The 24380-nt window shown below is 45.4% G+C and overlaps 2 protein-coding genes and 1 long non-coding RNA gene across 5 annotated transcripts in view; 2 read left to right on the top strand and 1 right to left on the bottom strand.

Moving 5' to 3' along the window:
* Nucleotides 1–894: 894 nt before the first annotated feature.
* Nucleotides 895–16339, bottom strand: LOC142000039 (uncharacterized). Its single transcript, XR_012642149.1, has 5 exons — nucleotides 16021–16339; nucleotides 15472–15658; nucleotides 1813–1990; nucleotides 1567–1728; nucleotides 895–1072 (listed from the first exon to the last, which is right to left on the bottom strand). It is a non-coding gene; the product is annotated as an uncharacterized LOC142000039 (long non-coding RNA).
* SURF6 (surfeit 6) lies at nucleotides 2221–7929 on the top strand. Its single transcript, XM_074974051.1, has 5 exons — nucleotides 2221–2339; nucleotides 2804–3088; nucleotides 3845–4099; nucleotides 6427–6512; nucleotides 7228–7929. Exons 2-5 carry the CDS (start codon nucleotides 2995–2997, stop codon nucleotides 7903–7905), a joined length of 1113 nt encoding a protein of 370 aa, XP_074830152.1. The 5' UTR covers nucleotides 2221–2339; nucleotides 2804–2994; the 3' UTR covers nucleotides 7906–7929.
* Nucleotides 16340–16504: 165 nt separating the features above from the next.
* Nucleotides 16505–24380, top strand: part of CCDC180 (coiled-coil domain containing 180) — a 39979-nt gene continuing 32103 nt past the window's right edge. For all 3 annotated transcript variants that reach the window (XM_074973536.1, XM_074973538.1, XM_074973537.1), the window contains exons 1-7: nucleotides 16505–16628; nucleotides 18164–18285; nucleotides 18939–19132; nucleotides 21154–21233; nucleotides 22216–22325; nucleotides 22409–22537; nucleotides 22706–22816. In XM_074973536.1, the coding sequence (XP_074829637.1) occupies nucleotides 18217–18285; nucleotides 18939–19132; nucleotides 21154–21233; nucleotides 22216–22325; nucleotides 22409–22537; nucleotides 22706–22816 (693 nt within the window). In that variant the 5' untranslated portion in view covers nucleotides 16505–16628; nucleotides 18164–18216. The remainder of the gene's footprint in view (nucleotides 16629–18163; nucleotides 18286–18938; nucleotides 19133–21153; nucleotides 21234–22215; nucleotides 22326–22408; nucleotides 22538–22705; nucleotides 22817–24380) is intronic.

The following is a 24380-nucleotide window of genomic DNA, read 5'->3' as shown; positions in this document are numbered from 1 at the left end:
AAACATACAAGGTGAAGCAGGAGGTCCATGGGGCTTGTCTGGGGAGCTGCCTAGGGGCTTTCTCAAACGTTGCTGTGCTTTCTCACCTACATCACAGGCCAGTGCTTTGACTCAGTCTGGATGTTACATCTCAGGGTCACAGCTGTAAAATCTTTGTTGCGAAAGCCTGGCAACATGCAGAACATTAGCATCTAATTTGTCACCTCTCAGATAGACCCTACGGACACGTCACGCACCTCACATCTTGCTATGAAAAACTAAGGCTGAGATTTCCAAGAAGAGTTAGGCACCCTGCTCCCACTGAAAGGCACCTATGAATCCTAACACACTGAGGCCCCACTAAAAATCCTGACCGAAAAGATCACTGTCTAAAATAATTCCTGGGGAGGATTCCCTGTACCAACCTCAGGTAGTGCTCTTAATATGAGCACTGCTTTAGTGCCATGAATTCAACTAAAATGTCAAATAAGGCTACTGTGGTCTTTGCTAACTGGGAGAGTAACTTCTATTCTAACACGATTTTTATTTTACTTCTAAAGACCAGTAAAGCTGCATTGCAAGTTTTACCCTAACAAGTCCTTACCAGAAAGTCCTTTCCTCTCTCCCTTCGTCACAAGGAAAAATACTGTTAGGGATGCAATTTTGCAATCCTTACTCAAGCTAATGTTCCACGGACGTTAACCTGTGTTGAGTGTGAATATGTGGACTGGAGGAGCAGGACTTACAGCTTGGGGAATCAAAACCATATAGGAATACTCTTGCACAGTGATTAATCAACTGTGCCCATTGCAGTGTTTACAGTACTTTATTAATAAAAGATAAACATGGTATGTTATCTTGTACACAATGCATTAGGTCATCTGTAAACTACAGGTGCACTTCCTGGACGGATATAGCCAGATTCTCTACTGCCACATTGTACAAAGAGTTAATATTAGTTACATATTTGCTCTATGCTTATTTATTGTTGCTAACTCTCATGATTTTAGCAGAGGTTCCATGATAGTTGGTGTTTTTTTCTCAAAGCCCAAGTTCCTGGAGTCACGTGATTTTATGAGCATCTGAGCTTCCACTAAAAAGAAAAAGTTTCTACTGTGAAAATGTGATCCCGTTCAGTCAACCCTACAGTCAACCCTAAAGACTCAGAAACACAAAAGCAACTACAAAACACCTGAAGTATATTATTTTTTAAAATCTCATGATTTTTGTACACTTCAAGTTGTCGGTATTGTGTTAAGTACATTAAAATCAGGATGTGTGTGTTCTGTTTAAAATATTTCAGGATAAATAACATCCAGGGCAGTTTAAACAAAATTAAGGGCAAGGTTGTTTCCACAATCCCCACCTATCTTAGTCAATTTACATTTGCAATAATTGCATCCTGCCTCCCTAAAATTCCTTGTGTAGTTTTAATTCACTGCCTGGCCTAACTGAAGGATGACCAGATAGCCAATGTGAAAAATCAGGACACCTTTTTTTCAGGGGGACTGATATAATTGCGTATATAAGACAAAGTTCCTACTATTGTGATGGTCCCGATAACACTGGGACATCTGTTCGCCTTACCTAACTGCTATGTTGTGTTGTAAACTGTTCAGCGTCAGCTGTTCCATCCTAGACGTGGTTGAATTTTGGTGGCTGGGCAATGAACTTGTAAGTTTGTTAGCCTCTAAGGCGCCACAAGTCCTCCTTTTCTTTTTGCGGACACAGACCAACACGGCTGCTCCTCTGAAACCAGAAATAAAGCAGGAGCTCCAGGTGTGGACACAAGTCTGGAATAAAAATTACTTTATTCTGGAATAATTCACTCACCAAGCAGAATAATGATGATGGGATAAAAGTGGCTTTATTCTGGAATACCGTCGGCACCGGAGGAGCTACGCCAGCGAGTGGCAGTTTGTAGACAAGGGGACAGAGAAATCTCTGGGACGCGTACAAAGAGTCTCTCCCTCTCACTCACACACGCAGAACTGGTTTAATTTGGACGCAGCTGCAACAGAAGGGAGCCGGCAGAGGGATTTACAAATTCAGCTTTAAGGCGGGCACGGCAGTACCGAGGGAGCAAGGCGGGGGCGGGGGATCGCTGGGGAGCTGCGCGCAACGGGCTATAGGCACAGCCTGGCCCAGCTGCCTGCAACCCCCCACGCTGCGGCGATGCAACGAGCGCGCGCCGCAGGGCCCCGGGGCAGGCCAGGCAGCCCGACCCCGACTTCCCCCGCGGGCCCCGCCCCTCGCCGCCTCTGCCAATGGGAAGCGCGAGTGCGCTCTGCGTTCGGCTAGCGCTGCCTGCCCGGCCATGTGGGGCCCTGGCTCGGCTGGCAGGCGGAGGTGGCGCGCGGGTGAGGCTGCTGGGGTCCCTCCCCGGCCAGGGGCGCCTAGGACCCCCGCCGCCCCTATTGCCCCCTCCCCCAGGAACCCGCTTCCCCCTGTACCCCCCCATTGTCCCCTCCCCCAGGAACCCCCTTCCCCCATCACCCCTCCCCCTGTGCCCCCCTACCTCCCCGCTGACCCCCGCCCACCCCCGTAGCCCCCTCTACTGTCCCGACCCCCGCCCACCCCCCCTGTCCCCTTCTCCTGTCTGCACCCCACCCTTTTAGCCCCCTCTATTGCCCCTCCCTTCCTCCCCGCTGTCCCCCCTTTCTCCTGCAGCTCTCTCCCCCAGTTCTCCCTCCCTCCTCTTCTGTGTTGCCCCCGTGCAGTTTTAAAGTTGCTACCCAAGTCCACGTTATTTAATGCAAAAAGAGAAATGTAACAACGCCCCTTGTCATTCTCTCATTAACCAGCTTTTTTTTTCAACATCTAGGGCAAGGAGATGGATGTTGCAGCCCTCTGGACTTCATTCGGTGCTGGTGATCCCCCAGGTGGCCCTGCTCCAAAGGACGGACACGTGTGTGGAGCGCATCATCGCTTGAATTGAGCCCCTCTTAGTTCTGGGGCACTACGGTGTAGATTCTCCTGTATTTTATTGCTGTTGCTGGGTGACCTGGATTAGACATGGCTAGTCTGGCCACCAAAGACTCATACCTGCAGAGTTTAGCTAAGAAAATTTGTGTGCAGCAGGTCCAGGAGCCACGGAAAAGAACATTCGGTATTATTTCTATTTGCCCTGTGCAATGAGACTCCATTTCTTGATGCTAATTTCTGATCTCTAGAAACCCTGTCTTGTAGCATGGTTTTCTTAGTAGGGTTATTAGGCCGTTTGATCTGGTGTGTAAGACTTGGTAGGTAAAAATCAAACCATAATGTAGGTCCTGATCCTGCAAACATTTAAGCACATGTGTATCCACTCATTATACTCCACACCTGAACATCGCCATTATATGAACAACATACCCCCATCTCTCAATGTCTGTACTTTGACCCGTTAACCTTTTACCCCCAATCGGGGATATTGCAGATTATGTATTCCTTACGCCACCTGATCCTAAACCGAATTTTGCACTCCTTGATAATCTGCACCTTATTCCCTGATAACCAGAAACTTCTATGCTTAAACTGTGTACTGTTTTATTTTATTTTAATATCATCTTAATAAAATTACTCACATGATTAGCTCCCTTGACTGCTATGCAGCTGTTTATGTGCATAAAATTATACACATGTTTAAATAGTTGCTGGACCGGGGACGTAGGATACAACTGGGCTGTAGCTGGGTTCTCCTAATGTCTGTCATTTTAACATAGATAAAATCTAAATCCCATAACTAAAGAGAGGCTTATGTCAGCATTAAAATTAGATGCAGAATGTTGCTGGGTCCCTAATTTTCAGTAATATGTGGTTGGTGAGGGGGACAGTGAAGAAATAGCTGTCCTATTACTTTCTAAACCTTTCCTGTGCCTTTCAGCTTCCAAGCGAGCTGGGTCTGGAGATGCTAGCAGTGAGCCGAAGAAAAAGAAGAGAAAGAAACCCAGAAAGCAAACTGAGAAGGCAAATGCCCCTCCAGCTAAGCAGGCAGCACCCAGTACCAGCAAATCTTCTCCAGCTAAGCAGGCAGTACCTAATCTTAACACACCTACTCCAGCCGAACTGACAGCACCCAATAGGAGCACATCCACTCCAACTGGAACAGCAGTGAGCAAAACTGAGAACGGAACCACAGGTGAGAGGGCTCAAATGGCGGATTCACAGGCTAAATCTGTCTGAGCCAAGTCATGTCTTTCTTCCTTCCCCATGCCAACAAACTGGGACTGGGAAGACTGTTCAGAGTCTCCAAGCACGAGTATTGAGTTTGTCCTTTGCTAAGATCAGACTGCAAACTGGCTCTGAAACTGAGGTTCAAGACAAGCAAGTTGTAATGTTGCAGCTGGGTACACTTACTGGAGATGTGCAAAGGAGAGTTGTCTGTAACTGCAGGGGGGGAAAAAGAGACTGTCGGTTCAGATCTAAGCTTTGTTGAAGCTTTTTGTAAATCCTAAAATTGACAAATATTTCCATGAATATGTAAAAATCTAAATTCCAACACACACAGTTGTTCTTAAACTAATAAACACTCAATTGTAGGGCTTGCTGCCTAACTGTCCCAGCACCTGTAGGGCTCTAGACAAAATGGAAACTGATTAACTGATTTTTCATTGTCCCAGTTGGGAGAAATGAAATGTGGATCGTGTGTTGTACAGCAGGTTGGTTTAATGGACTGAACCATTACTGTGGAATAACTAGATTCCCTGGAGCAGGGGTGGCCATCCTGAGCCTGAGAAGGAGCCAGAATATACCAATGTACATTGACAAAGAGCCACAGTAATATGTCAGCAGCCCCACTGATCAGCGCCTCCCTCTCCCTCCCTGCACCTCCTGATCAGCTGTTTTGTGGCATGCTGGAGGGGGGGAGGAGGGAGGGGAGGGGATGGGGCGGAAAGGGGTGGAGTGGGGGCTGGGCCTGTGGCAGAGCCAGGGGTTGAGCAGTGAGCACCCCCCGGCACATTGGAATGTTGGCGCCTGTAGCTCCAGCCCTGGAGTCGATGCCTATACAAGGAGCCGCATATTAACTTCTGAAGAGCCGCATGCGGCTCTGGAGCCACAGGTTGGCCACCCCTGCCCTGGAGCCATGGTTTTGATCTTAATAAGGTAGAACTCAGCCCTTGTTCTTTGCAGCTATGTCATTTTGAGTTCCATGTTTGGGGATCTTCTGGAAGAGATCTTTTAAGGAAAAAAAAAAACCATAAAATTCTTTCTGCGTGGAGCAGATATTTAGCTTAAATTTTCCTTTTCTGCAGTCCTTTGTAGCATGTAGTATAGCTGCCTTTCCCTGGTACACTGAATATATTTAGTCTGCAAAACCCTTAGAAATCCTTCAGCAGAATATACAATATTTTTCTCATTAAATGTTCTTATAGAAGTGAAGAGTGTGTGTGTGTGCGTGCACGCGCATGTGAGACCCAGCTTCACAAGGTGGTTAGTAGGGGGTTTTCTGGAAACATAAATCCCTTAAATCACCGCTTCTCAATCTCTTCATATTGTGGATCGCTTCGTCAACTAGCGATTGTCATGTGGCTGACACCCCTGCCAGTCCCCACTTACTCTGCAGCAACTAGAGTGCTTGGTCACCTGAAAAAGTAATTTTTCACACATTTCTAAGGAGAGAGGCTGAAAATAAACTCACTCTAATTTGATCGCTATGACTGCTTGGTTTTTTGTTTCCACTGCCTGGGAGTATGACTTCTCCTTTACAGGCACCCTGGAATCTCCCCAAGCAGCAAGAGCTGTAAGCAGCTCTGATCTCCCTAAGTCACTCTGCAGCTGCTTCACCAATGTTAAAGAGGCAACTTCCTGAACCACAGTTGGAAATGCCACCCTAATGTATTGAGGAGTTGGGGTATGTCTGCACTACAGCTGCACAGCTATGGTGCCGCAACTATGCCACTGTGAAGCTGTAGTGTAGATGATGTAGTTAATCAACCTCTCCGAGAGGTGGTGCCTAGATCAATGGCAGAATTCTTCTGTTGACCTAGCTGTATCTATAGTGAGGGTTAGTATAAAGTTTTTCACAGCCCTGAGCAATGTAGCTAGGTCAATCTAATTTTTAGGCGTAAAGCAGGCCTGTGTTTGAAAAGGTGTGCTTCATATGAATAGAGAGGAGAGTCTTTGTAATTTCCCCCCACCCCCTTTTCAGTCTTCAGTGAAAAGGCTTTTTTCTGGATTTAGACATTCTCCCGTAGTGTTTGCAAGTGTGATAGCTCAGAGCTGCACTAAAGGCATGAGAGAGAAACTGACCAGCTGCTGGATGGTGCTAAAACATTCTTCTGGGCTCAACCACCTTGAATAGTGTTAGGGATGGAGGGGAGGAAATTCTAAAGAAATGTTCCTTTCTGAGGAAAGTGCGTCTTGCATTTCCTTCCTGGGTCCCACTGGAAACTGTCAAAGAGCTTTCCAATGTGACTAGTGCCTTATTCTAAGTGAATTACTTCATTCTCCCACTCTTTTTACCAGGTGGAAAAAGTGATCCCGGTTCGTTTTCTGCTGTGAATATCTTGCGTCAGAGGTTACATGAGAAGATGCAAGAAGTCTCTGGTCAGGTAAGGGCGTTAGCCACACATTGGATAGGTTTGTTGGTCACTTTTTTTCTCCCCCCTGCAGTGCAGCTTGTTGCTGGGAGACTGGGACTGGGTGGCCACCCTGCAATATCCAGAGCTTGCTAAGTGACCTGTGAAGGGAATTCATTCTCATTGAAAATGTGTTTGGGACTGTCTCCTGGGGGACACTCCTATTAATGTCACTCAGGGTTCTGTGCATGAGTTGAAGGTAGTGTATGGCCCAGAGTGACTAGGGAAACTAGATAGACCTCTTTGACAGCCAGTTCATACACGCCAGTCTTGGAGGAGAACATCTACCTGACCAGAGGAGGGGCACTGTGGTGGGAATCTCATGAGAGGTGAAACGGCTCCAGAATCAAGGGCTAAGGAAACCCCAAGGTCTGTGGACTCAACATAGTCTGAGGTCAGGGACAGTAAGGGAGAAGCTCATTCACAAATGTATGAAGGATGGAGGTTAGGAGACTCCCAGAAGGCTGAGATCTAGCAGGATTTGGGATGCACAGCTGGAGTTGGGAGTCCTGGGCGCCCAGCACCTCTGAAAGTCAGGCCCATAACTTAGATTGTCCTGTGATAGATGGTAAATGTTTAAGGTGTTTGAGAAATGTAAATCAAGGGAGTTGTGGTCATCTCTGCTGTAATATCTAAATTCTGTACAACCCCTTTACAGCCTCTCTTTCTCTTCCGGCCTGTCCTTTAGGGCGGCACTAAAGAGCTATCACCAGTTGTGCTGGAGAAGAGGCGCCGAAGGAAGTATGAGAAGGAGAGAAAGAGGCGCCGGAGAAAGGAGCTGAAGATGAAGGAGAAAATGGAGAAGAAGGGAGCCCAGGAGGCAGCTGCAGCTGTGGAGCCGCAGCAAGCAAAGGAGGAGAACAAGGTTGGGATCATCTTCAACCAGGTCAAAGTCTGTGAGGAGGAGGAGCTGAGCAAGACAGAGAAGAAGAGAGAGAAGAGGAAGAGAGTGAAGGGAAACCTCACTCCTCTGACAGGCAAGAACTACAAGCAGCTGCTGAGCAGGCTGGAAGCCCGGAAGAGCAAACTGGAGGAGCTGAAGGACAAGGACCAAAAGAAAGCCATGGAGCTGGAAAATAAGATGAAATGGACCAACGTCCTTTACAAGGCAGAAGGCGTCAAGATCCGCGATGACGAGGAGCGTCTGAAGGCTGCCCTGAAGCGCAAGGAGAAGCGCAAGGCCCAGCGCCAGAAGCAGTGGGAGAAGAGGACGGAGCACGTGGTAGAGAAGATGCAGCAGCGGCAGGACAAGCGGCGTAAGAACATCCAGAAGAAGAAGGCGGCCAAGGTGGAGCACAGGAAGGACAAGGCCCGGAAGAAGGGTCGCATCCTGCCAGAGGACTTGGAGAAAGCTGGTGTGAAATGAGACTAGGGCTTCCAGTGTTGGTGGCCTGGAAATGGACACTCAGCCTGTGTTCACGGGGCTTGTTGTGGGATCTCTTAATAAACTGTTTTACAAAACTGCTCTGATACCTGCGCCTGGTGCCATTTATCCTGTAGCCACCCAAACGCATATTTGGATGCGGCCTGATTTTTCAGGGGTGCTGAACATTGGGCCTGGGTTTGGTTTACTTGGCTGCTTAATGTTAAGTTTGGAAGATGGGGGCCCTACTTCTTCTAACTTCATGATGCCCAAAATGGAATGTTTGTATTCCAGGTATCCGCTGACTAGCTCTCATTTCTCTCAGATTGCAACTGTTTATCCCTGTGGGGGGAAATCCGTAGCATCTCTCGTTCATTATCACTTAGTCTGTAGCATGTTAGCGCATCTAAAATTTCATAGAATCTGATACAGGCTTTTGAGGTTTAGCTCAGTCCCCTTAATGCCTTCCAAGGGGGGCATGGATCAGCGTTCACTTCACGCTCCCCATCAGTACGCGGCCTGGAGAAGCTAATGATCCAACCAGCAGCCCAATTTTGATGATGGTGCCCGGCCCCCTGCCAGCTGAGGCACACTGCACATATGCAAAGATGATGCCTTACACACCCAACCCGGTCTTTCTAACTTTATTCATCAGCTGCAGGTCTCCACGCACACCCCCTTCCCCTATTTCCAGTTCTGAGCTTAGCGTGAAGTTCATTTTTGATTCCGCCCTTCAGTGCCAAAAGGGGCTCTTGCAAATTGTGAACTAAATGGCAAGGAAGGAAAGAGCTGTGTGTAGCGCCATGCTCTTAAAGAGCACCGCAACATGCTCCCTGGTAGCCACTCTCTGGCCACAGACACCAGAGCTGGAGCACAGGGTTTCCATATGGCAATGCAGAGACAGAGTTCTGTTTTCTGTTGTACCAGCGCAAATCTATTTTCTGTAAACAACAGGAGTGGAACTTCCATGATCATTCAAATTGCCAAGTTTGGGGGGGGGCGTCCTGTTAACCTGATCTTTATGGGCTGATTTATTATAGGCTTGCAAATAATCTGACCAGAAAATACTTCGGTTCTTGTCCTGAAATCAGGTTACAGAATTAGAGAATGTGGAGAGTTCAGTACTTTGTCCGGCTCCTTGGGATGTGTGGCAAAAGACATTCACACTGAGGACAAAGCCAGGCTCTAGAGATTTTTATTAAAATAAAGGAATTATCAACACTCCAAACCATCCAGCCACAAAGCACTAGTACAGTTCTGTAGACTCTTATGGTGTCATCCCGTTACCAAGCTACTTAAGCTAGCATACACACATCCTTCCTTGGGGACCTGGGAGTGGGAGACAAAGGACCAGCCTCATCTCTGGCATGCCTGATAAATTCAATGGTCCAGGTTCCTCAAGCCTGAGATGGTGGAGATCAGGGTCAGGTGTTAAGTAGCTGAGCTATATTGCAAAAGGTGAGTTGAAACCCAAAACAAAAGATGCCTTAGGCCAAAGAGAAGGAAAATGATCTAACCCCCACATGGGGGCTTGCCCTGGCACTATCCTGAATATTCACATCATTGCCCAGCCTTCCATCCCCAAATCTTATTTCCTCACCCAGATAAATCTCAGGGTACTCTTACGCTATTTGTTACAATATTCTCAAAACCGTAACCTTTGGCCTGAGCTGTTACTTCCATGTTCTTGCAGTGTACCTGGAGGTTATCGGCATGTTCCAGAATTCTGGTAAACACATTCAGTTCCCAAAAGTTAAAACGGGTAACAGGTAGGACATTTCTCTATGCCAAAGGTTATAGATACTTCTGGTAACTTGCTCTATCTAATCATAGAGGGTACAGGCCTGTAGATTCTTTGCATTACAGCCAAATATAATGAAATAATGTTTACTGAAATTACTCAGTACAAAAACATAAAACAATATAATCAAACCAATAAAGAAAAACATATAATCTAGCAGGCTAGCCCCATAGGCTACACAACCACTGCCCCTAAACAATCTGGAGGTAGTCCATGTGTAGATCCCCCTACTGCTCCCTGAGCATATGGGGTCTAGGTACAATATTGTTCCCTGCATACGCTACAAACAGCATGCTCTGAGAAATGGGGGGGGAGGGGTGTTTCCAGTTAGTGGGAGCTCCTTAAACTGAGTGCCTGTGATTTGATAGTAACATAGATCACTATGAGCTTTATTGCTGTCTGTGCTGCATAGACATCTACACAGCATTCATTAAACTGCCAGAGTCCAATCCCACTGTACATGGGACTCACTTAAAAAACCTGGGATGGATTCTTGGGGGCCAGTCTGTTGTTTTGTTCCAAGAGTGAGACTGGGCATGTGGCAGGGACGTTCCCAGGATACCATATTGGGCTCTAATCAGAGGATGGCAAAGGAGGGGAGATCATGAATTCATCAGCCAATTTTCATTGACTCTAAATAGGGGATGGAGGATGATAATTAAAGGGGAAGGAGGAAGGGAGGGGTGTGCTAGATCTCTCATAATGTCTCCCAAGTGTTTAATGTGAGCATTTACATAAGTTTTAATATAAGAAAATGTTCTTTAACATCTGATCTTTTGGTTATTCCACTGTCCTCCACAGCAGCTTCTGGGTACATGTAAAAAAAATAACTAAAACTTGCAAACCCATCAAATGAGATGTGGGCAAAGGTCAGTGCAAAAGCTCATCTGCATTTCTAAGGTGTCCATCACCATGGCATCTAGGCACCAATACATCATTTTAGAAGTAACCAACAGTCCTCCCTCGCTCCCTCTCAATTATAGTTTGAGCTGCTCATGTATGAGGCATTGAATCTAGATGGCTTACTCGAGGAATAAAATGTGATCTGATAGTATCCCTTTAACTCAAAGTGTCATCTCTAGAGATGGAAAAAAATTTCCTAGCACTGCCCACGTTGGCACTGTGCCCATGAGAGAGCGGCATGGTGCCTTGCTCAGAGCAGGTTTGCTCCAAAGGGCATGATCACCTATGGGCTCCTGGGAGCAATTGGGTGTGTGAATGCATGGTATGGTGCAGGCACGTTAGGGGCACCAAGTAGTTAAGAGCCAGATGTTTCTAGTGCGGACAATGCCTCAAAGTGGCTCCCTGAGGCATATGATACAGCAGGGGTCAGCAACCTATGGCACGCGTGCCAAACACGGCATGCGAGCCAATTTTTAATGGCACGCTGCTGACTGCCGGACCCGCAAAACCTTAAAGTGAATAAATGAAGACTCGGCACACCACTTCTAAAAGGTTGCCAACCCCTGTGATACAGTCATTTAAAATCAGTACAGCAGATCATGTCCTGGTTTGTGCGAGTGCTTTGGTGGAAAAGAGCCATTAGTGTCACATCCCAGCAGCATCTGAGCCAGATTCCCCCCCAAGGGCTTGAGGGAGCACCAGGAGGGCACACTGACCACCACAGCTGCTGGCACGTAAGGTCCAAAAGGAGCAGGCTCTGCAAACTAGGGCATTTACCCAGGTCCCCAGCCAGTTAGCTCCTGAGGGGATGAATGCTGTGAGCAGCCGTAAGGCTCACCTAGTAGTATGCCCTCGCTCCCCTCGCTTTGCCTTCCACAGTCAGGGTGGCTCTAGGCCAGGGGTCGGCAACCTTTCAGAACTGGTGAGCCAAGTCTTCATTTATTCCCTCTAATTTAAGGTTTCGCGTGCCAGTCATACATTTTAACGTTTTTTAGAAGTTCTCTCTCTATAAGTCTATATATTATATAACTAAACTATTGTTGTATGTAAACAAGGTTTTCAAAATGTTTAAGAAGCTTCATTTAAAAATTAAATTAAAATGCTGATCTTACGCCACCGGCCCACTCAGCCCATTGCCGGCCTGGGGTTCCGTTCACCTAGGCTGGCAGCGGGCTGAGCGGGGCCTGCGGCCGGGACCCCGGCTGGCAAGGGGCAGGCAGCCAGAACCCCAGACCGGCAGTGGGCTGAGCGGGGCCTGCGGCCGGGACCCCGGCTGGCAAGGGGCAGGCAGCCAGAACCCCAGACCGGCAGTGGGCTGGGGATGTGGGGGGTGCAAGAGTCAGGGCATGGGGTGGGGGGGGGCTGGGTATGTGTGGGGGGTGCAGGAGTCAGGGCAGAGGGCTGGGGGTGCGTGAGGGGGGTGCAGGGGTCAGGGCAGAGGGCTGGGGGTGTGTGAGGGGGATGCAGGTCCGGGCAGAGGGCTGGGGGGTGCAGGGTCAGGGTAGAGGACTGGGGGAGTGTGAGGGAGTGCAGGGGTCAGGGCAGAGGGCTGGGTGTGGGGGGGTGCAGGGGTCAAGGCAGAGGGCTAGAGGTGTGTGAGGGGGGTGCAGGGGTCAGGGCAGAGGGCTGGGGGGGTGTGAGGGGGTGTAGGGGTCAGGGCAGAGGGCTGGGGGTGTGGGGGGTTGCAGGGTCAGGGGAGAGGGCTGGGGATGTGGGGGGGGTGCAGGGTCAAGGTAGAGGGCTGGGTGTGTGTGTGGGAGCAGGGTCAGGGCAGAGGGTGTGTGAGGGGGTGCAGGGTCAAGGTAGAGGGCTGGGGGTGTGTGAGGGGGATGCAGGGTCAGGGCAGAGGGTGGGGGGGGCAGGGGCAGGGTAGAGGGCTGGGGGTGTGTGAGGGCGGTGCAGTGGTCAGGGCAGAGGGCTGGGGGCGTGGGGGGGGGTGCAGGGTCTGGGTAGAGGGCTGGGGGTGTGGGGGGGGGGTGCAGGGTCCGGGTAGAGGGCTGGGGGGGTGTGTGTGTGGGGGGGTGCAGGGTCCGGATAGAGGGCTGGGGGTGTGTGAAGGGGTCAGGGATCAGGGCAGAGGGCTGGGGGGTCTGTGAGGGGGGTGCAGGGGTCAGGGCAGAGGGCTGGGGGTGTGTGTGGGGGGTGCAGGGTCCTGGTAGAGGGCTGGGGATGTGTGGGGGGGGTCAGGGCAGAGGGTTGGGGGTGTGTGGAATGCAGTCCTGCATATTAACCTCAGTAAAGTCACACCAGTGTAATGTGGGAGAGAATTTGTTCCTCTGCATTTTACCTGCACACATTTATGTATATATTAATATAGGACTCAATCCTGACCCACTAAAGACAATGGAAGTTCAGTCGGTGCAGGATAGGGCCCATACTTTTTGATCTATTTGGGGAATATGGATCATTGTCAGTAAGAATATTAAATGAAATACTGCACTGGCTTTCTATCAGATGTAAAAAGCACTTTTATTTTGCTGTCTCCATTGTCTGAGTTGGTCTGTATATTTACAAATAATTTTTGGGGAAAATCTAATACCCAAAAATCCCAGGCTCTGAGCTGGATTTGTAGCTTTCTTTGCATTCGTCTAGCATGTGGCAGAAACCCACCATTTGTGAATGTAATTATATGGCAGTGACAGTCTAAATCTCCAGCTTGATTGTGCAATTCCTTGTAAGTAGCCCTAGTCAAGTCAGTGGAACTGTTTGCATTAGGACTACTCGCATGAGTAAGGATTTCTAGACATTCCATATCTCCCTTTCTTTCCTCTGTAAACTATAGATTTCATGACCCTTTCTTCAGGGAAATGTCAGTAACCAACAGGTTTTCCTGAAGCTGGGTTCACTCTGGAGAAAAAGAGCAATTTGTGTTTAAGAACTAACCCCTGCCACTAAAGCGTTTCAGTCTTTTGATTTTTGATAATTTATGTGATCCAAATCTGCACGGTCCAGAATCTTTAGTAAGACAGAATACTCTCTCCATGTTTCTCTTGCCCGCCTTTTGAAGGTTTAAATTACTATGGAGAATTTCATGGAGATTACCTTAGAATTGCCCTCAGGGATTGTTCCCTGAAATCACATGCATCGCAGAAAGGAAATGGAGTGCTTTATAGTCGTTTTTTAATTTTTTATCCCCAACTTTTTACTGTACAGTCCTGGCTCCAAACCCTGCAGTCATTAGTAGATGAGTGGGGTCTGGCACCTGCTAATCAGAGAGTAAACACCTCCCCTTGACATTCAGTTTATATCAAGCAGGTTTCTTTCTTTAAAAGAACAGGACGTTGTCCAGATGTATCTATAATATCAGACTGCATGATCTGAATCGAGTTGCCTAAAAATGTTGAAGAACTGGTAGCTGCTTCCATTGTTGTTGCTGAAAAAGCATTGGACTATGATTTATTTTGCCTTCTGGAGTACTCTGGGCACAGAGCAGTATTTTCAGGGGATGTGTCAGGGACAGTTGTAGAGCTGCATATGATGTGGCCTTTACAGATTTTAGTTGCAAATTGGAGCTAGCCAAAGAAGGGTGTTTCCTAGCAGCTGATCCCTTCTATTGCAGCATTAGATCCACTGGCAGTGTTGGTGGATCCAGTCCTGTCCAACGAATGCTGCTCAGTTAACCAGCCTGTATGGGTTGCCAGTGAGTGCTGGCTTTTAAGCAGCTCCATTATCCATTGGCTTGGATGTGGTTAGTTAATTTCAAAGGAATAAATGGGCCCAGAGGGCCAAGGGTGTTAACAGGACACTGTCACTGTACAAGCACTAAACAGTTGAACATGGTTTGGGGTTTTTGAATACAGAGCCCTTGGCCTGCTTAGCCCCATGGCAACCCATGCCATTAAAAATTGTTGTTATCTTTTATTAAAGATACAATAAAAAGGGAAATCAGTTGAAGCATTTAAAATGTAATCCATTTATTAAAGGTTTCATTTAACGAATTTCCCTTCCTCCCTTTCCCTTTAGCTGGGGTTTTTATAAGGAAAACCTTCTCTTTGATAATCTTTTAGATGATATTAATAATCGTAATAACTGCCATTTTTTGGAGAAAAGAGCAAACCTTAGTTCAGAGGGGCTAGAGCTGCTGTTATTGTTAACGTCTGATCCAGTTTCTTTAAACACAAAACAAGATAAACACAAACGAAAGAGAAGAGAAAAGATTAGCAAAAATAGAAAATGCTGCTTCTGTCTCCACTGGGAGGTAATTTTTGGACATGTAGCCACTAACTCACAGGAAGTTTGGTTTTCTAGATCAATGATCGCAGCCAAACAGCTTATTGCTTAGATAGAAAAGCAAATTGCTTCTGGGGATAGAAGCTTGGCACAGTAATATGGAGACTTGGAACCAAAAAAAAGATAATGTTTTGGAGAAGAGGGACCTCGGACAAATTTGAAAAGATTTGGTCTAATTTTTTGAAACCTGTGATTAATTCCTAGTGAATGGAAACCAAGATGTCGCTCTTCTTTCCTCTCCCTGCCCCATTTCCTTCTCCTTTCTCTCTCTGCCCATTCCTTTACTTTTCTGTTTTCTGCCTCCCCTTATTTAGCAATGGGGGGGAAATAGATATTTTTCAATAAAATATAAATTAAAATACTTCTAAATTCTAATCCTGGCTCTGACATTTTTCACTGCGCCTCAGTTTTCCCATCAACAAAATGGGAATAATAATAGTCACTGTTTGTAAAGTGCTAGGTAACTATTTATTAGTCTAGCAAAAGTTTTATGCAGACTGTGAATGGCAAAGCAAATCTGCTCATTTTTTTCTCAACAAGCAGAACTTTTTATAAGTGAATTTCAAACTGGTGGAAGCTGCTGCCTTGGCAGCCTTGAAAACTGAAGACTCCTTCCTATTCACACAAGTACTTACAGAGGTGGCAGCAGTACAAGCTTCTACCAAAGTGCTTCACGTTCAGAGTGGTAGCCGTGTGAGTCTGAATGTTATAATTCTTGACACTATCAGATGCTCGTTCACCTGCACATCTACCAATGTGATATATGCCATCATGTGCCAGCAATGCCCCTCTGTCATGTACACTGGCCAAACCGCACGGTCTCTATGTAAAAGAATAAATGGACACAAATCAGACGTCAAGAATTATAACATTAAAAAACCAGTCGGAGAGCACTTCAGTCTCCCTGGTCACTCGATTACAGACCTAAGTCGCAATACTACAACAGCAAAAACTTCAAAAACAGACTCCAACGGGAGACTGCTGAATTGGAATTCATTTGCAAACTGGGCACCATTAAATTAGGCTTGAATAAAGACTGGGAGTGGATGGGTCATTACACAACCATTTCCCCGTGCTTATTTTTCCCCCTGCTGTTACTCACACCTTCTTGTCAACTGCTGAAAATGGACCATCCTGATTATGACTACCAAAGGTTTTTTTTTCTCCCGCTGATAACAACTCACCTATTACTACTATTACGCTTGTTCTAGTTGGTATGGCATGTTCTCAGTGTATATATATCTTCCGACTGTATTTTCCACCACACGCATCGGATGAAGTGGGTTTTAACCCACCGAAGCTTATGCTCAGGTAAATGTGTTAGTCTCGAAGGTGCCACAAGTCCTCCTTGTTCTTTTTTGCTTCACGTCTGTGACTCAAACCCAGATTCACGGAGTCCATGAGGCGTAAATGTGGTTCAGACTCAGTGGATCACTCGGCTCTGGGCCTCTGCTGAGACCTGTTGGTGCCACAGGTAACACGGGTCCGCGGGCACTGAGACCAGCACCGCCTTTCCCAGAGGCCACTGAGCAACCAGCAAATGGCATCAGCGGGGCGGGGAGCGGGAGGCAGGGCCTCCGTGCAGCAGGCCCCAGAGGCATGACGCAAGCCTCAGCCCGCCTCCCTGCGTTGCCCTGGCAACAGGCAGCCGCTCGGAGAAGGCGAGCCGGAGTTGACAGGTTCTCGCGGGATGATGAGCTCTCGCGCTCTCTCTGTCTCCGGCGCCTGGGGTTACCATGGCGACTAGGAGACTCTGGGCCTAGCCGGGAAGCCGCGCTGCGAGGCTGTTCAGGTAGTAGAGCGCTTGAGAGATTAACCGCCCCCGTCCTGCTGTGGGGAGGGGTGCTGGGGAGAGTGACCCCCTATCTCTGCTGGGGCGAACCGGTAGCCTGCGCCCCGCTCAGGTCCTGCCGCGGGGGTTGGTAGAATTCCCTCCCCGTCGCCATCTCACAGCATCGGAACCTCTCTGCTTCTCATTGCTCTGATCCACGCGCCCAGTTCATTTCACTCGAGCGCTAGCGGCCTCCCCCCATTTCATAGAATCAGAGTATCAGGGTTGGAAGGGACCTCAGGAGGTCATCTCGTCCAACCCCCTGCTCAGAGCAGGACCGATCCGCAACTAAATCATCCCAGCCAGGGCTTGGTCAAGCCTGACCTGAAAAACCTCTCAGCAAAGGTGCAAGAGCCGAGGCGGGAGGTGCCTTGCTTGGGGCTCAGGGGCCAGGCTCTGCTGTCCAGAATCTAGGTTATGGAATCACGTATCAGAGGGGTAGCCGTGTGAGTCTGGATCTGTAAAAGCGGCAGAGTCCTGTGGCACCTTACAGACTAACAGACGTATTGGAGCACGAGCTGTTGTGGGTGAATACATCCGACGAAGTGGGTATTCACCCACGAAAGCTTATGCTCCAGTACGTCTGTTAGTCTGTAAGGTGCCACAGGACTCTTTGTAGGTTATGGAAGAAACACACTGCCAAATCACAGCTGTGGTCTTCATTAACAGCTTTTTGGATGGTCATCATCATTGTTTTTTGAGTTTCTGTAGGTAGAAGCTTTGCATAACTTTTCTCTTAAAGCCCTGATCTTGCAGATCCTTGTGCCTGTGCGGATCCCAATCATTTCAGTGAGACTGTGCAGCAGGCACAGAGATCCACTCTCATGAAGTCACTTGCAGGATCAGGGCCTATGTAATTATTTTTTTTTAAAGCTTTCAGTAAGGAGCAATATTTCTCTGCAGCGGGGTGATGGCAACTCAATTTTTTTTAATTTCACTGACTTCAAAATATGTCTGTTTCTTAGTGGACTTTTAACAGTTTGTCTTGAGTTTTTAAAAAAGAATTTAAACTGTATAAGCTTTTCTGTTCCCCTGTTTATTAAGGGTCTTTCAGAGACAAAACTGCCTACAACCAGAAACCCAAATCCATCCCTGTGCCAATGCTGGGCTTAAATTTAGGGACTGGGAGAGGCAATGAGGACAAGGTGCTTTTCCTATCCTGGGGGCTGCCTGGGATTGCCTTGATGCCTGGCACAGATTAGAGAACCATGAAAGTTACCCCAATTTGCTTGCCTGCTGGAATAACCGTTGTGGGGTGTTGCAGAATAGCTAGGCGGTAGGCAAGTCCCCACCCCACCCAGGGCAGTCCTGTCAAATGCACAAAGTAAAGAAACCACCAATATTTTTACATCTTTAAGTTATAGTAATTGTAGTGTATATTTATAATGATATAGAGATGCAAAATTTTCAGATCGATGTCTAATTCTAAAGTTGACAGTGTCCTTTTAAAGATTTAATTCTCGTGCCTCCCTCTCTCTTGTGCCCTCTCCCCCAAGTTGGTACAAGGAAATTGTTCTGCAAACAAGCCAAGAATTGAGGACTTAGCAATATGGTGCTGGTGGGAGCAGTACGTGTTGTCCCCAGTGGGAAAATCTACAGGCAGATCTTCGACGATGAGGTACAGGAACATCAGAGTCTAAGCCAAATTTACTGTTTTGTTCCTGCTGTTGTGAATTCAGTAGTTAGACCAGAGATGAATTTGGACCTTTTGGATTTTTGGTTTGTTTTAGCAGAAAATAATTTTAATATTGTCAGGGTGCCCTCTCCAACAAACCCTTTAAGATCCTACTATGTGTCTTTTGAACCTCAGAATGTATTTGCCAAAGCCAGAATTTGCTATGTTAATGACATGGCAATGATGGCTAAATTCAGAGGTTTAGTTTGCCAGACTCAGAAGGATTTGGCTAGTGTACACAGCTCGTTTAATTTTTAAAAGGAAAATCAGCATGGCTTAGTGGTTGGAGCATGGGACTTGAAGTCAGGGTTACGTAATTTCTGTTCCTGACTCTGCCACTGACTTGCTGTGTGACCTTACGCAAGTCATATAACCTTTCTTTGCCTCGGTTTTCCCATCTGTTAAAAGGGGGATGTTTTTGCTCATTTTGTAAAGAACCTTGGATGAAAGATGTTATGTAAGTGCAAAGAATTGTTTATTACTTTATCTCCTATTCAGCCACTTTTACCCCATTGTTTTCAGTGCAGCTTCTTTGATCTTCTCTGCCTTCAGTGGATTACTGAGAATTTTAACACCTTGATTATGTTTCTATGAAGGTGCAGTTAGTACGCTCTCTGGAGGAAGTGAGAAACAAGGCAGAGCAACACAAGTTTCCTATGAACAGTGGAAGGATTCCTGTGGTTAGGGACTTGGAAATGTATGCTGGTAAAGGATTGTTATCTCATCGCCAGCAGAAATGGGTTGAGGGAATGCCCAACGATGACTTCACTGAAAACCCAGTGTTGTACAGGTATAGATTGGAAGTATACATTTATAATTATATCTGGTTACTGGTTGGGTTAAACCTCTTTGAAACTAGTGGGTATCACAGCCAACCTTCATTATTGATAAATGTAAGAAACAGTTAAGCTCCTTTATGGAACCAGCTGAAACAATAGCAGCTTCCACCCAGAACAAAGGCACATGTCACCACCCAAAGTAAAGGCACATGTGGGTGGAGGGCTGACACTAGGTATTGTTTGGTGGAAGTGTGTGTCTCTGTCTTTGTGAGAGGGGAAAAAAAGAACCAGAGAAGCTGGGAGAGAAACCACAGAAAGCCAAGGATGCAGCCAGAGCAAGCACTGGAAATGTGGCCCTGAGAAAGGCCGAGAGAGATAACTTTTGATCTTAGTGCTAACTGGAAAGGGGCTTGGAACTGTGAGTAAAGAAACTGTCACCTGCTGTGTTGAGGGAAACAGGACTTGGTACATTCTTTGTAAATAAACAGGGTTGCATCAAAGAAAGACCTGACTCCAACATCCAGTTCTCCTCTTAACCAAAACAACCCACTAGATACCAAATTTTGGCCCTAGCTACTTGGGTCAAAAAGGGGTAACAATATGTATTATGACTAAGGGCAGTGAGGTTTGGGCATTGAACTGGAAGCTAGGAACTCCCTGAATTTTAATTGTGCTTCTGGCAATAACTCCCTCTGTAGCATTGGGAAAATTATTCAACCTCCATGTGACTCAGTTTTCCTAGCTATGAAGAGGGGTAATATTGGCCTACTGTACATGGATTTGCGAGGATTAATTAGCCAATGTTTGTAGAGGGCTGCATATTATGGTTTTCATTTTTAAAAGGTATTGTATTTCTTTTTTGTTTAAAATGGTCTAGAACTATGCACAATTTTCATTGGTCTTTAAATTGCATTTATTTTTTAGAAAAGTGACTATGTAAAAAGAGTCCCTTGCTAAATAGATTAGCATCTTGTATGCCTTTAAGTCTGATTCACCTATTAATTACGAACGAAATTCTACTCCTGTTAGACCATAGGTGTAGATCAGCTTTGGAAGAATGAAAATAGTCTGTTCTGCTTCATGCATCCTCAACAAAGTGTCTGCTAAGTTCTAATTGCAGAATCTCTATTAACAGTCAAGATATAAGAGGGAGAGAAATCATAGTGGGATTTGCAGATCCTAGGTGGACTTTGCAATGAGCAAAATAGTCTTTGAACGTGTAAAGTAAGAATATTGTATCTGGAATATCACTGAACGAGAACAAATATGCTGTTCAGTGTGTAACCATAGCCATGACCAGAAGTGGAAATAAAATTGAAATCCAAGTTATACAAAGGTGATACCTGCATTAACAGAACTGACACATTTTAAACCCCCCATGAAAAGTTTCTGTCTCCAATGCATTTGTAAAACATGTGAGAGATGTTCCTGCTGGCAAATATCTTGTTATCTGTGAGGAAAGTCAGGTCTGTCCTAATTGAGAATTGGTCATCGCTCTCATAGAAGAACATGAGAAGACGATAGTTTTAGAAGTGACGCAAACAGTCTATCCAACTAGTGTTTTCTTTTTGTCTCATTTTGCTGTAGAGTCCCTGTAGTATTAATTCTGAGAACAACCACACAGAGAAATACATTGTGCCCCACTGACTGGAAGAGTCAGAGGGCAGAAAAATGTACTTTTGTATTGTAATGTATTTCAAGTACTTTTGCCTAAAGCTTGCCTTATTTTTTGCAGATTGCCTCTATAGTTAGTATGTATTTAATTCTGGGATTTGTTGCTATTATATTCTGGGTTATTTTCACCAAATGAGCTATGATAAAGAATTTGGCCCACTTCATCTGGGAAAATAGTAACATTCATTCTGTGAAACACTAGCCCCTCCCTATTCACTAAAATTTTGATGATGCTTATGGTCATTTAGATTTTTTACAAATGAATCTAATTTACAAAATGTGAAGCAATGCCTTTTGGAGATCCCTACTTTTTCTCGTATGGCATAGGTCAAGGCTTTCATCTCTGTTTCTATTTCAGGGAAATTACATTTAGAAAAGCTCAAGAAAGTGAAGATGTGATTGCAGCCCGGGAAGTCAGAGGCCTCAGTGATTTCATTAGTAAATTTTACTTACTTCATCTTACGTTATTTTTTATGATTTTTTAGGAATTTTCCAGATGGAAGGGAGGGAATAATCACAGAAACATTTATTGTATTTTTGTACTTGTTTGATTACTTAGAATGAATAGACGTGGAGTCAAATTCAGCCCTAGTATAAGCAGACCCAAATCCTTTGATGTCAGTGGAGTTTCACCTGTTTATACCAGATGTGAATTTAATAGCTTGTGTGTTTTTGTCCATTACAGAAACAAAGCTTAATAACAAACACTAAAAATCAATATTTGGCTTTCAGAAAACCATTCTTTACAATACAGTATGGATTAACCTTTACCCTTGTAGACTTTCTGTGATACGAAAAGCATTTTAGCACTGTTTTGCAAAAATGTAATGGGCAAATATTTATTGTAGAGCTCCCATATCTCACCTAGTGCATCACCTATTAAAATCCATATCTTTCCAGTGTATACCAAGGGCCTCTGCCCTTTCTCCACTGCAAATATATTCTCCAAATAATTATGTGATACTGAATTAATATTGGTTCAAGGTTCCCTCTGAGTTTTTCACTCAATAACTTGTTCATGTGTGAAAATTAAAGACAAAGTTTTCTAGAGGCTGGAACAGGGGAATGGGAGTCAATATTTCCTGGGTTCTATTCTGTGTCTTTACTATTTGGCAAGTCACTTAACATCTCTTTGGCATAATTTTCCCTATCTGTGAAAATGGAGATAATATTCGCGTACCTTACAGAGGGAATGTGAGATTTAATAAATGTATTCAAAGTGTTTTGGCATCCTAGGATAAAAAGTGCTGTATAATTGCAGGGTGCTATAATCTGTGCCCTTTTCTATTTTGTAAGGCTATGGATCTTTTCTGCTGCACAAAGCCCAGAGATCTTAGTGCTGATAGTGCATTGGTGTCTACATTAGACATTCTGCAGCAACACATCCAGTCTGCATCATCTTTATTTTCTTCCTTGGCAGTTCCTGAGAAGACAAACAGCAATATCATTGAACGCCTCTCAGAGCGCAGACGAGGCCGTCACAATGAAGCAGTGGCTGTGTTACAGCAGGAGTTAGCCTGCATTGGGAGGGTGAGACTCTAGGTAGTCTGGACTGTTATATTAGGGTCAAGGCCTAGTACCCAATATCTAACTCACATACCTGCCTGTTTTAGGAAGTGGAACCGTTCATTTTGGAGTCTGGAAAATTGCTTTTGACAAAACTGTCAGAATCTGATAGAGCCATTGAACTTCTGTTCAAAAAGATTGATAGTGACACTGATCTGGAAACCTTTTCAATCAAAGTAAGGGAGTGTATTTGATTCAATCTAGTTCTCTAGCTCAAGCCCTCGTCTCTCATTTTTTCTTTGCTTGCCACATGTATATATAATGTCTATTTCTACCTCCTGCTGCAGTCATATTTTTTCACTTTTAGTTTTCCAATGGGACTGACATTACATTTCTTCTTGCAGAGTTTTGAGGAGTTATGGGATGCCATCTCCCAGGAGTCCTTGTATAGAAGAGAGTGGATTAAAGAAATGGATGAAACCTTAATAAAGCTTGAAGTGGCTCGAGCTGAGAAAGTGAGCTGAAGTTTGAATGGTTATTAATTAATTGCTGGATTAAGAATTTGTTCCTAACCCTGGGTAAGGAGCAGGAAGCAACTTGCTCCCTATGGGTTGTATTCTGCTACAGGCCCTGACTAATAGCAGGTTACTGCCTTCCTTTGCTGGATTATCCTGTCATTCTCTACCTACCTGCACAGGTGGGGAGAGATGTGTACCACGTTCACAGCCTCTGCTTCCTCCCTCCTCCGTCCCGGCACCTGCAATAGACACATGAAGAGGCCATGCAGGTGTATGTGAGGTGTCTGAGTCTTCCTTCTGCCGCTGCTTGGTTGCTTTAGGGCAAAGCCATGATCAGACCCTAAAGTGTTTGTTAGTATGCAAATCAAACACCACCACAAGTAACTTCTATGTACTATCTGATTATCCATTGTGACTACCAGTGTAACATTTCCAGCCTTTTAAGCAGTCAAAACCTCTTTAGAAGGAAGGGTTGCTTATCATTTATTTATTTGGATTTATAAAATGCTTCACTTTAGGCACATACGCAAACGGTTGCATACAAAAACACATGCTAGTATTGCAGTGTGAACCAATGTCCACAACAGAATCGTCTCAACTCATCAGGACTGCTATTTTTCTTTCACCCATGCTATATCTTTCTCAACTTATTCTTGAGGAACCTGGGAAAAGAAAGACGCCTGGCTGTAATGAGTCATTCGCTGAATAATTGTAAACATGATGGAAACAAGTAAACAAACAAAATCATCCTTGGCCCTTGAGTACCCATTTTCTGAAGTATGTTTGATCTCCTGTAGCATCGATAATGAACAGTTTTACTTCAAGCTCCAATATTTGGTTATCACTTAACCTATTCTTTGTTATAATATGATAGTATACAACTCTGTTTTGCCAGTCTTTCATACAAACTGTATCAAAATATGAAATGCAATACGGTTCATAATAAAAAGTCATTGCATGTATCAGGATCAGGCATATAGCTCCTTACATATGAGTCATGAAACTTCTCTGTGCCTCAATTTTCCCATCGGTAAATGGAGATAATGATATTGCCCATCTTTTCAAAGCTCTTTTAAAAGATAAAATAGTATCTTTTACAGATGAAAAGTATGATATAAGTGTTTATAGAGAAAACACTCATTGGTTCATTGGGTAGGGTGCAAGCCAGGGATTTGGGAGGTCTAGTTTCAGTTTCCTGCTTTGCAGAAGACTTTCTGTTCGCTCTTAAGCAAGTCACTTATTCTCTCTGGGCCCGAGGTCTATCTGTAAAGTGAAGATACTAGTACTTCCCTACCTCGCAGAGGGGTTGTGAGGATAAATACATTAACGCTTCTGAGGTGCTCAGATGCTATACTAATGGGACAAATAAGTGCCTTATTTTCTTATCCCTATTTAAGGATCTCCTCACAACGCCTCTGTGATGTATGAGGAATAATATTTCTATTTTACAAATTGGTAAATTGAGGGTCAGAGAGTTAGATGAGTTGTCCAAAGCCACACAGGAGGTTGTGACAGTGCCAGAAATAGAGCTCAGATTGTCTGACTTCCAGTCCTGTGCCTT

The sequence above is a fragment of the Natator depressus genome, chromosome 16, assembly GCF_965152275.1.
Source record: "Natator depressus isolate rNatDep1 chromosome 16, rNatDep2.hap1, whole genome shotgun sequence".
In the NCBI taxonomy this organism is placed as follows: domain Eukaryota; kingdom Metazoa; phylum Chordata; order Testudines; family Cheloniidae; genus Natator; species Natator depressus.
This window is presented reverse-complemented; position numbering and strand designations above follow the sequence as displayed.